This window comes from Physella acuta, unplaced genomic scaffold (assembly GCF_028476545.2).
Source record: "Physella acuta isolate Inbredline_101_S28 unplaced genomic scaffold, ASM2847654v3 ptg001237l, whole genome shotgun sequence".
In the NCBI taxonomy this organism is placed as follows: Eukaryota; Metazoa; Mollusca; class Gastropoda; family Physidae; genus Physella; species Physella acuta.
In genome coordinates, this window is record NW_026732753.1 from 267,753 (window position 1) to 281,143 (window position 13,391).

Genomic DNA, 13,391 nt, shown 5'->3' on the forward strand with positions numbered 1-13,391 from the left:
GTTGACTGAAGTTATGATAAAATATCATGCCTGTGGATTGACTGAAGGTATGATAAAATATCATGCCTATGGATTGACTGGTTGGTTATAATAAAATATCATGCCTATGGATTGACTGGTTGGTTATGATAAAATATCACGCCTATCGATTGACTGGTTGACTGAAGTTATGATAAAATATCATGCCTGTGGATTGACTGAAGGTATGATAAAATATCATGCCTATGGATTGACTGGTTGGTTTGATAAAATATCATGCCTATGGACTGTCTGGTTGGTTATGATAAAATATCACGCCTATGCATTGACTGGTTGGTTATGATAAAATATCACGCCTATGGATTGACTGGTTGACTGAAGTTATGATAAAATATCATGCCTATGGATTGACTGAGGTATGACCTGATAGGGAGTGAGAGGAGATTGCATGCTGGGACAGTTTCGCCATTTGGAATTCTTTCACATTCATTAGCAAGTCTGATTAGTCACAGCACGGTTCTTTATATCAGTTGTTAGCAAGCACATCATACAACAAAAACGATGATAGCAAATCATAAAACAACAGCAACAATGATAGCACATCATAAAACAACAGCAATCTTAGCACATTATAGAACAGCAACACTAATAGCACATCATAGAACAGCAACAATAATAGAACAGCAACAATGATAGCACACAATAGAACAGCAACAATAATAGAACAGCAACAATAATAGAACAGCAACAATAATAGAACAGCAACAATGATAGCACACAATAGAACAGCAACAATAATAGAACAGCAACAATAATAGAACAGCAACACTAATAGCACATCATAGAACAGCAACAATAATAGAACAGCAACAATAATAGAACAGCAACAATGATAGCACACAATAGAACAGCAACAATAATAGAACAGCAACAATAATAGAACAGCCACAATAATAGCACATCATAGAACAAAAACAATGATAGCACATTATACAATAACAGCAATCTTAGCACATAATAGAACAGCAATGTGAGCACATAGAACAACAGCAAGCGTTTGATGTTAGTGTACGTTGGTTTGATCTTTGTGTACGTTGGTTTGATCTTTGTGTACGTTGGTTTGATCTTTGTGTACGTTGGTTTGATCTTTGTGTACGTTGGTTTGATCTTTGTGTACGTTGGTTTGATCTTTGTGTACGTTGGTTTGATCTTTGTGTACGTTGGTTTGATCTTTGTGTACGTTGGTTTGATCTTTGTGTACGTTGGTTTGATCTTTGTGTACGTTGGTTTGATCTTTGTGTACGTTGGTTTGATCTTTGTGGCCGTTGGTTTGATCTTTGTGTACGTTGGTTTGATCTTTGTGTACGGAGGTTTGATCTTTGTGTACGTTGGTTTGATCTTTGTGTACGTTGGTTTGATCTTTGTGTACGTTGGTTTGATCTTTGTGTACGGAGGTTTGATCTTTGTGTACGTTGGTTTGATCTTTGTGTACGTTGGTTTGATCTTTGTGTACGGAGGTTTGATCTTTGTGTACGGAGGTTTGATCTTTGTGTACGGAGGTTTGATCTTTGTGTACGTTGGTTTGATCTTTGTGTACGTTGGTTTGATCTTTGTGTACGTTGGTTTGATCTTTGTGTACGGAGGTTTGATCTTTGTGTATGTTGGTTTGATCTTTGTGTACGTTGGTTTGATCTTTGTGTACGTTGGTTTGATCTTTGTGTACGTTGGTTTGATCTTTGTGTACGTTGGTTTGATCTTTGTGTACGGAGGTTTGATCTTTGTGTACGTTGGTTTGATCTTTGTGTACGTTGGTTTGATCTTTGTGTACGTTGGTTTGATCTTTGTGTACGGAGGTTTGATCTTTGTGTACGTTGGTTTGATCTTTGTGTACGTTGGTTTGATCTTTGTGTACGGAGGTTTGATCTTTGTGTACGGAGGTTTGATCTTTGTGTACGGAGGTTTGATCTTTGTGTACGTTGGTTTGATCTTTGTGTACGTTGGTTTGATCTTTGTGTACGTTGGTTTGATCTTTGTGTACGGAGGTTTGATCTTTGTGTATGTTGGTTTGATCTTTGTGTACGTTGGTTTGATCTTTGTGTACGTTGGTTTGATCTTTGTGTACGTTGGTTTGATCTTTGTGTACGGAGGTTTGATCTTTGTGTATGTTGGTTTGATCTTTGTGTACGTTGGTTTGATCTTTGTGTACGTTGGTTTGATCTTTGTGTACGGAGGTTTGATCTTTGTGTACGTTGGTTTGATCTTTGTGTATGTTGGTTTGATCTTTGTGTACGTTGGTTTGATCTTTGTGTACGTTGGTTTGATCTTTGTGTACGGAGGTTTGATCTTTGTGTACGTTGGTTTGATCTTTGTGTACGTTGGTTTGATCTTTGTGTACGGAGGTTTGATCTTTGTGTACGGAGGTTTGACCCAACTTTCTAGACAGATTATCTGTGTCAATGTCTAACGATCCAACTTTCTAGACTGATTATCTGTGTCAATGTCTAACGATTTAACTTTCTAGACAGATTATCTGTGTCAATGTCTAACGATCCAACTTTCTAGACTGATTATCTGTGTCAATGTCTAACGATTTAACTTTCTAGACAGATTATCTGTGTCAATGTCTAACGATTTAACTTTCTAGACAGATTATATGTGTCAATGTCTAACGATCCAACTTTCTAGACTGATTATCTGTGTCAATGTCTAACGATTTAACTTTCTAGACTGATTATCTGTGTCAATGTCTAATGATCCAACTTTCTAGACTAATTATCTGTGTCAATGTCTAATGATCCAACTTTCTAGACTGATTATCTGTGTCAATGTCTAACGATCCAACTTCTAGACTGATTATCTGTGTCAATATCTAACGATTCAACTTTCTAGACAGATTATCTTTGTCAATGTCTAACGATCCAACTTTCTAGACTGATTATCTGTGTCAATGTCTAATGATCCAACTTTCTATACTGAGTATCTGTGTCAATGTCTAACGATCCAACTTTCTAGACTGAGTAGCTGTGTCAATGTCTAACGATCCAACTTTCTAGACTGAGTAGCTGTGTCAGATTGGTCTGTTTTATTCTTGCCCGATAATTCCATCGATTGCTCCTAAATATCGACTAAAAATCTATCAATACAAAGCTGTTCAATCAGCTGAAAATATTGATCAGTTCGAACATTGGAAATGATTGAATGGCTACCCATCACCAGTAGAAATGATTGAATGGCTACCCATCACCAGTAGAAATGATTGAATGGCTACCCATCACCAGTAGAAATGATTGAATGGCTACCTATCAACAGTAGAAATGATTGAATGGCTACCCTTCAACAGTGGAAATGATTGAATGGCTACCCTTCAGCAGTAGAAATGATTGAATGGCTACCCATCACCAGTAGAAATGATTGAATGGCTACCTATCAACAGTAGAAATGATTGAATGGCTACCCTTCAGCAGTAGAAATGATTGAATGGCTACCCATCACCAGTAGAAATGATTGAATGGCTACCTATCAAACGTGTGGAAGTAAGCGACAACTGTCCATCATTTCTCTAACCGTCAACACAGAAAACCACACTCCAACCACACTCCAACCATCTATAACCACACTCTAACCACACTCTAACCACACTACAACCATACTCTCACCACACTCCAACTACACTCCAACCACACTCCAACCATATATAACCACACTCCAACCATCTCTAACCACACTCCAACCACACTCCATCTCCAACCACACTTCAACCATCTCTAACCACACTCCATCTCCAACCACACTCCAACCATCTCTAACCACACTCCAACCACGCTCCATCTCCAACCACACTCCAACCATCTTTAACCTCACTCCAACCACACTCCAACCACCTATAACCACACTCTAACCACACTCCAACCATCTCTAACCACACTCCAACCACACTCCATCTCCAACCACACTCCAACCATCTCTAATCCCAGTCCAACCCCTCTCCAACCATCTCTCCGATAAACCGCACTCGAAAATACTCTCCAGCAAAACCAAGCAAAGGTATTAAGAATTGCTTGCTTATATATATATATATATATATATATATATATATATATATATATATATATATATATATATATATATATATATATATTTGTATACATAAATATAAGAATTTATAAAACAACATAATCATGCAATAAATAATCGATCGATATTTGTCATATCGCACGACGTGTTACAAATAAGTCATTATTTACGCTAAATGGTTTGTTTATGTGCTCATAAAGACTCTCCACACACGTGTCCCACAGCATGTTTCTCTATCGAATCCACCTTTTTATATCATTCCGTCCAACATTTTTTTAGACAAACCTAGTGCCACGCCTCACATATTTGTAATTAGACTCCCCCCCCCCCCCCCCCACTGTGTGGCCCAGTAAATGCTGGTATGGCCGGGCATGCTTATATCGTCAAATGAAGGGTGAAGTCAATCTAGCAGGGATCGATACAAGACCATACACAAGTGTTCGATGGCGGAGATGGTTTGTGTGTCAAGCGTTGCTTGTCTCATTGTGGTCCGACTGTGGTCTTATTCACGTCAATTTGTGCTCCTATTGCGGTGCGGTCCACTGTGGTCTTATTCACGTCAATTTGTGCTCCTATTGCGGTGCGGTCCACTGTGGTCCCATTGTGGCAGTTGCTTGTGTGGTCGATGGTGGCAGCCATATAAAAATATACTTCAGTTAGAATATATACATACACACATATATATATATATATATATATATATATATATATATATATATATATATATATATATATATATATATATATATATATATATATATATATATATATATATATATATATATATATATATATATATATATATATATATATATATATATATATATATATATATATATATATATATATATATATATATATATATATATATATATATATATATATATATTAGACGGCCACGGTATAGACGGTCAGCATGTAGACGGCCACGATATAGGCGGCCAGCATGTAGACGGCCACGATATAGACGGCCAGCATGAAGACGGCGAACATGTATGCATGTGTAGACGGTCTGCTAGTGAGCTGACTGCATTATCGACGCGGACCCCGTCCCCTCAGCCCGGACCCCCATCCCTCTTAAAGCCGGATCTATTGATTGTGGGTTCCTTTGTCGTTTCATGAGCCCCAAATCATTTTTGTCAATAGACATTAGTTCTCGGGCTCATTTTGACAACTAGTTTTTACACACAGAAATGTAGTTTGTCGATACAGGTTGGTCAACACATACGATACTTAGGCCTAACTGGGTCTTGTGTGTGTGTGTGTGTGTGTGTGTGTGTGTGTGTGTGTGTGTGTGTGTGTGTGTACTTTCTGGTGTACATAGTGTAGAGGATGAATTGTATGCAATCGTTAAAAAATTGAAATTGAGATTTTGATAAATATAGACGTTTTACACCTTGTTGAGTTGGAAAAACCCAGTTTTGCACTCTGATCTGTATGTTTGTCTGTCTGTGTGTCTGTGTGTGTGTCTGTTTGTGTGTAAACACAAAACTGTTTCAGTTAGGTGGATACAATTTTATATATAAGTACTAGCGTGCCCGTCCCCGCGCGTTTCCGCGGGGATAGAAGAAACCTGACGAAATATATAAGAAGGGTTTCATCAGGGGAAAGACCAATCATATATCATATATTCATATATTCTTAAACATGTGACCTTGTTTTCTAAAACTGAGTTATTTAAATGTAAACAGTGCCTGCGCTTGGATCATATCTATCGGGACACGGGTTTACCTACGACATGAAACCCTAGAGTGTACGTTACTCACACACCGAAATAGTGAGGTATAATAACACACTCCGGTGACCGCCCGGGTGTCAGGGGCTTAGAGGGGCCCTCTCGGGAGCCCCCGATTACCTTACCACAAGGGCGCCGCCTACTTCCCTGACTCCTTAAAACTAACGTAGGCGCCATATTGCTTACAGGATAACCCAGGGCGCCAAATAGCATCCTGCCGGGGCGCCGGCGAACACGCCCGATTCAATTTAGTGGACGACTATAACGCCCCATGTTATTCATAGTCTATCGCACTGTTTAAAACGAACGTAGGTGCCATAGCGCTCAGGGAAAGACCGGGGCGCCAAATCGCACCCTGCCGGGGACCGCCCGTGCGAAATGGAATTTTTTCCCCCGCAGAATCTTCTCGGGAGTATTCTCAACTCCCCAAAGTTTCATGGCACTAGGATGAACGGTGTCGAACCGCATCCAACATTTATTTTTTTATATACCTTACATAGAGAAAAATCGAATCGCGGAAATATGATATATCTATCTATATAATAAAACGGGAGTGATCTTCCATAAACTTCCTTTATACTCTCATATAATCAATCAGCGGCGTCGCTAAGTCGGGTGTCACCCGGTGTGGCACATCATGGTGTCACTCCCACCTCCCCCCCTTTTTTTTCTCTCTATAAATTGTGCAGTTGGTGTCACCCCCCCCCCCCGGTAAAAGCTTTAACGTGTTCACATTTGATACTAGTGATGTTTAGTCGGTTGTTAATATAGCTGGGTGTAGCATTGCTTTCTCTATAGTTTGCATGTTTAAGTGTCGTCAATCCCCAGCCCTCTTGTCGATCGTCATCATGTAGGCCTACATATTTTTTAAACTCTAATTTATTGAACTAGCAAAAAACATATTTGTTCTATATATCTTGCAATTTTTTTTGTCTTTGTGTCACCCCCTAAATGGTGTCACCCGGTGCGGTCCGCTTACCCCCCCCCCCCCCCCCCGGCCCCGCCTCGCGACTCCTCTGTATATAATAGTAAGAGGGCAGGGGCGGAACTACAGTGCCGCCAGACCCCGCAATGCGGGGGGGCCCACGCCAATTAGGGGCCCAGAGCCGACCATAATAACAAATTTTATAGTTAAAAAAAGTAAATTTTCTTTTATTTTTGACTTGATGGTTTATTTGTAAAAAAATTACCGTAGCTGGGGTTGGATTATCTTTATTCTATAGACACCACCCCACGCTCTTGTTTCTTCTTTTTCCCTTTGTTTTTAAACAACTTTGAAAGCCGAGTCTTTCTCCTACAATTAAACTTATCAAAGATAAGCAAATGTTCAAACCACTTCCATGACTTATTTCCCTTTTTAAAAAAATAGTCAAATAGGGGTGATCATAAGCTCCTTTTAATAGATTTGCACTAAACAAATTAAAAAGCAATTACTTCTCTTAATTATTATTTTTTTATATGTAATTAATAAAGATTGATATTGTATAAAAGGGAAATGTATTGAAATGTATTAAATCAATCATATTTTAAACATTAATAATATAACTACAAGAAAAAACATAAAAATAAACATAACACGAGACACCATTACTTATACAAAGCTTTCATATTTTATATTATTTTGACCGACGGGATGATAAAAGGGTTATATCAAAAATTAATTAAAACTGATTTTCCCTCCCCCCCCCCCCCACCCACACACACTACAAATGGAAACACCTCAGCAGTCAGATAACACAGCACAATATTTGACGCTTGGCTTGCCTTAAAACACGCAGTCACCCTCTCCACGCCTCGTCAGACACATCTACCCACTCCCCCCTCTATCCACTTACCTTCAGACATGAAAACACCACTTTCCCTTTAACTGTTCCAACGACCCCACCACCCACCCCAACATCAATTTCGAATATCTATTCATTTACTTTTTAAAGTTCTAAATCTTGTTTCTTTCCCCTCCTTTTTTACACAGCAACCTTTTGAAAACTCAATGCGACCAGTACATAAATAAACTCTTTTAACTAGTCCACTTAATTTGTTTCCCTACATTGAAAATGCTCCACTGGCCCTTTGTCATTCTCGGAAAAATATCCTTTCCACTCCCCACCCAGACTTTTGACACGTTTATTTGACCTTCACCCCTTTTACTGCCATCTTTTGTAATTTTTGTTATAATCATATACATGACATCATGTAAATATTCATTATGTACATGTTTAAAACCTTTCGTTTTCTTTTGAAACTATGTAAAAAAATGTGATGTTGATGTACTTGTTTTAATTGCAAATAAAAGTAGTAATAAAAAAAAATAAAAAAAAAATTTTTTTTTTCACAAAACACGCTAATGCACTTACACACATGACATGATATTGAATTTTTTTTTTAATTGATGTTTTTCAAATCCCAAACAGGACAGCAATGAGTATCCTATGTTCATATTATGTGATTGCATATATATATATATATATATATATATATATATATATATATATATATATATATATATATATATATATATGGGGGGGCCTAAAAAAATTTTTTTGCGGGGTGGCCCTTTTTTTCTAGTTCCGCCACTGTAAGAGGGATGGCACTTCTAATTCAATCGGACTATATACCTGTTTTTATTTCCTCGTATGTAGACGATAGAGAAAGTATTGTAATCGTGCAGAAAAATTATACGAAATTTTAATAGTTTTCGCCAGTTTACACTTACTTACTGAATTGTTCACGGTATATAAAGGATGCGTTGTAGTCGTGCAAAAATCTAAATCAAGACTTTTGACCAATTTTTACGTTTTATAACCTTTTGGAGCCGGAAAAACTTTGTTTCGCCACCTGACCATTCGCGCGTGTGTATGTATGTAAATACGTTAACACGAGTACCATTTAGTTATCTTGATCAAATTTCATAACAAATTGGTAGTTTTCTGTCAACTTTTGAGCGATTTCGGTAACCGGAAGAGTTAGTTACTACTGTACTTCCGATCTCACAAAAGCTGATAAAAGATAATACGATTAAAGCTAGGTAGACGAAATTTCAAATATAAGTTTTAGATTGTATACGAAGGCTACTGTCAAATTTTATGAGATTTTCGGTATTCCCATGGGAGCAAGATAACTTAAATACTGAAGTATCTGGCAAAATTTCATTTATTTAGAAGGTAAATCTGAAAGTATCTGTGAATGTGTGCTTTTTGTGTTTTTATGCATTACTACACCATTCATCCGGTCGCCATGAAACTTTAGGAAGGTGTTGAGAATACTCCTGGGTAGGTTTCTGCGGGAAAAAAATATCCGGAGGGGAGGGGGGGGGCAGGGTGCGATTTAGCATCCCTGGCTTCCCCAAAAATACTATGGCGCCTACATTCGATTTAATTCGCACTTTACAAAAGAGACAAGATAGCGCACGACATGCGACGAATAAATTGAACCAGGGGTTGTACCCGTAGCTTATGCGGTAGTGTAACTGGTAACATTAGAGCGCCAACCCTTGACATCTGGGCGGTCCGCGAAGTGTGTTTTAACTCACTACTATGGAGGGTGATTAACGAACTTTCAAGGCATTCATACAGCACGCCTTGGGGCGTCTGGGCGGTAGTCTGGACAAACGCACGTCCTAACATCAATGATCCAAAAAATTTAGCGCCAACTTTGCTTACATTTAAATAACTCAGTTTTAAAAACTGTATAAAATAAAACACAATTGGTAACAGATTGGTGAAATTTTCTTTAAAAATTGCTTTAGTCTCATTTCAAGACCGCAGCAACGCGCGGGGTCGGGTACGCTAGTTCTTCATTTTAAAAAAAAATCATAAATATATGACATCTCAATGGCATTATGTGTTGCATCTGTGTAGCTGCTTATCACAGAGGCGTAGCTAGGGGAGGGCGGCCGCCCCGGGCGCCGACCCTAGGGGGGCGCCAAAAGGGGTAGAAAAAAAATTAAAAGCTCTATTTAAGCTCCAGTTTTGAATTATAAAAAGTCAAAGTGATGAAATTTAACGGCTGAGAGCCTTTACATACTGATTTAACTGTTTTCTACCTTGATTGTGTAACTGTAAACGTATATCCTTAAGAAACAGTGACCGGAAAAACCGCTTTCCAGCTTTCCTAGAAGTGGGGGGGGGGGGGGGGCGCTTTTTCGAAGACTAAAATCGGAAAAATTCACATCAGATTAAGGAATAAATAACCGATGTCACTCAGAAATCACATTGAACTAAAGCGTATTTCACGATTGTGTAACATAAAAAAGAGTTAGTAACGTTTACAATCAGCTCTATCATTTTTGTCCAACATGGTGGGGCACTTTTTCACTAACAAAAACTGCAGGATTTGTACTGGATCGGTTGCTAGATAACTCTTTTAACACTTAGTAAAGAAATCAATTGTATTAACACTTATTGTGCGATTTCACTACCCAGTTTTGCTAAGTAATAACGCGACTAGTTCTTAGCACGATTCTTACGATTCTCAACTTTATCGTGAGAGATCAGATAGTTTTACTTGATTGCATTACATCTTACCTGGATCACTTCATTAAAGAGAAATAAATATCACGGATTCTTGTATCGCTATCCGATCAGTAAAATAGCAGTCTGTCGGAGCGGGTGGATGGGAAGCGACAATCTTTACCAAAATTTTAAGAGAGAAGAAAATTAGTATATTGTACTGAATATTACTTTGTTCAACCTATCTGATAATTCAAAATTGAAATGTTGGCGTACTATTATCGAAATTGTTCTAAAGACACGACCAAAAGTAGACCAAATAAGGCTTGCACCTTCTACAAAATACACTCTAAAGCAGTGGTTCTTAGCTTTTTGGAGTAACGAACCCCATCAGTTTCATATGCGCAATCACCGAACCCTTCTTAATAGTTGTATCGTCCACACTGTCAAAATCCGATCGTGAATCATATGAGTCGGCTGTGTGTCTTGACCTCCGCTGAATCCCTGAGACTGAATTACCGAACCTCTCGGGTTCGATGGAGCCCACTGTTCTAAGCTCTTTTGATTTTCTACTTTTTATTCGTTTCGGCATCTTAACTTAAGGGGGAATTTAATTGGCGTCCAGTGAAGTTTTAGGGAACGACAATCAGCGTAATTGTTAATTTTTTTCCAGACTGTCGCACACACAAACACACACGCATATATATATATATATATATATTATGACCGTCCCGTCAGGTGTGTGTAGCGAGATGACCGTCCCGTCAGGTGTGTGTAGCGAGATGACACTGTTCTGTAGGAAGCGAATCCTGTAAGTAGCACAGCGACACACCCAGTTGCTCCCCTGAAGTGACCTTCTATTGGTTCAATCCATTATTCGTATGAAATAAATGGGAAAATATTTGGACGATGATGGTGTATGTCAAGTATTGCATTTGTGCTTTGTGTGGTTTATTACAAGCATTCAAAGTTGTATGCTGGATATTCCTGCTAGCCAACGGTTTATTTTGATCTCCCTGTTGTCATGATAGTGGCGCCCCTGTTGTCATGATAGTGGCGACCCCTGTTGTCTTGATAGTGGCGCCCCCTGTTGTCATGATAGTGGCGACCCCTGTTGTCTTGATAGTGGCGCCCCCTGTTGTCATGATAGTGGCGACCCCTGTTGTCTTGATAGTGGCGCCCCCTGTTGTCTTGATAGTGGCGACCCCTGTTGTCTTGATAGTGGCGCCCCCTGTTGTCATGATAGTGGCGACCCCTGTTGTCTTGATAGTGGCGACCCCTGTTGTCTTGATAGTGTCGCCCCCTGTTGTCTAGATAGTGGCGCCCCCTGTTGTCTTGATAGTGGCGCCCCCTGTTGTTGAGTACTTTAACAGTCGTCGCCTGATTAGTTGCCATCCTGAAATAGAGGACCAGCCTTTGTTTCCCTGGACGGCCGGGCTATAGTCGGACTTTCTCTGGCAACTAATCAAGCGATGTCTCTACCTAGACTCTACACAACTCCCAGACCTTTCACTCTTCTCTCCGCTAACATACAACCCCAAACAAAAGTCGGAGTCTGCTAGTTTTAAAACCCTAACAAAAGTCGAACTGATTTAGATCCCCCAGAAATTGAAACTATTTTTGTCAGGTCTGGTCTTGAGACCAGAATTGCCGCCAGTTTTCAGTCGGTGGGACCGTGAGACTCGCGGTCTCGTGTGCCGTTAGCTTTAGTTCATCGAACAATCCAGAATATCAAACTTAGAAGTCTTGGAATTGTTGGGCTGCTAAAATAACAATCGTAATTTGAGTTTAAAATCTTGGCGTATGTTTTGAAAGCTGACAGACCTCGGCCTTGTGCGTATAGATTCACCTAGACCAATACAAAGATCTGGTGGATGTTCTCAACAGTTCGACCTCTGGTGGATGTTCTCAACAGTTCGACCTCTGGTGGATGTTCTCAACAGTTCGACCTCTGGCGGATGTTCTTAACAGTTCGACCTCTGGTGGATGTTCTTAACAGATCGACCTCTGGTGGATGTTCTCAATAGTTCGACCTCTGGCTGTTGTTCGAAAAGTGTTCTCTGTAAAACCGAAGAAAGGATTACCGTTTGTAGACAGCGTTAGACAGGATTACCGTTTATAGACAGCGTTAGACAGGATTACCGTTTGTAGACAGCGTTAGACAGGATTACCGTTTGTAGACAGCGTTAGACAGGATTACCGTTTATAGACAGCGTTAGACAGGATTACCGTTTGTAGACAGCGTTAGACAGGATTACCTTTTGTAGACAGCGTTAGACAGGATTACCTTTTGTAGACAGCGTTAGACAGGATTACCTTTTGTAGACAGCGTTAGACAGGATTACCTTTTGTAGACAGCGTTAGACAGGATTAACGTTTGTAGACAGCGTTAGACAGGATTACCTTTTGTAGACAGCCTTAGACAGGATTACCTTTTGTAGACAGCGTTAGACAGGATTAACGTTTGTAGACAGCGTTAGACAGGATTACCTTTTGTAGACAGCGTTAGACAGGATTAACGTTTGTAGACAGCGTTAGACAGGATTACCTTTTGTAGACAGCGTTAGACAGGATTACCTTTTGTAGACAGCGTTAGACAGGATTACCTTTTGTAGACAGCGTTAGACAGGATTACCGTTTGTGGCCTGAGTTTTCCGGGATCAGCCAAAAAGTGGCAGCATGTTGCCCAGCAGAAAACACCGGTCCATGGTGGAACTACGGAGTTTGAATCTGGCCCTAGAAGAAACTTTGGTCACTCGTCCATCGAGGCTGGAGTCTTGGGTAGTGGCTTACAAGGAGATGTTGGTAGAAAGTCGACAAAACTACAGTGTATGTGGAATATAGGCCTACTTTTTGTATGTGGAATATAGGCCTACTTTTTGTATGTGGAATATAGGCCTACTTTTTGTATGTGGAATATAGGCCTACTTTTTGTATGTGGAATATAGGCCTACTTTTTGTATGTGGAATAGAGGCCTACTTTTTGTATGTGGAATATAGGCCTACTTTTTGTATGTGGAATATAGGCCTACTTTTTGTATGTGGAATATAGGCCTACTTTTTTTATGTGGAATATAGGCCTACTTTTTGTATGTGGAATATAGGCCTACTTTTTGTATGTGGAATATAGGCCTACTTTTTGTATGTGGAATATA

The 13,391-nt window shown here is 39.4% G+C and overlaps 1 protein-coding gene across 5 annotated transcripts in view; it reads left to right on the top strand.

Annotated features, from left to right (window-relative positions):
• LOC131957376 (regulator of G-protein signaling 7) overlaps nt 1-13,391 on the top strand; it is a 63,209-nt gene that overhangs the window by 12,901 nt on the left and 36,917 nt on the right. Inside the window, exon 1 of one of the 5 annotated variants that reach the window (XM_059322141.1) lies at nt 3,456-3,512. The exons of the other annotated variants lie outside the window; for them this stretch is intronic. Coding sequence (XP_059178124.1) covers nt 3,480-3,512 — 33 coding nt within the window. The 5' untranslated portion in view covers nt 3,456-3,479. Of the gene's footprint in view, nt 1-3,455; nt 3,513-13,391 lie in introns of those variants that run through there. 5 annotated transcript variants of the gene reach the window in all.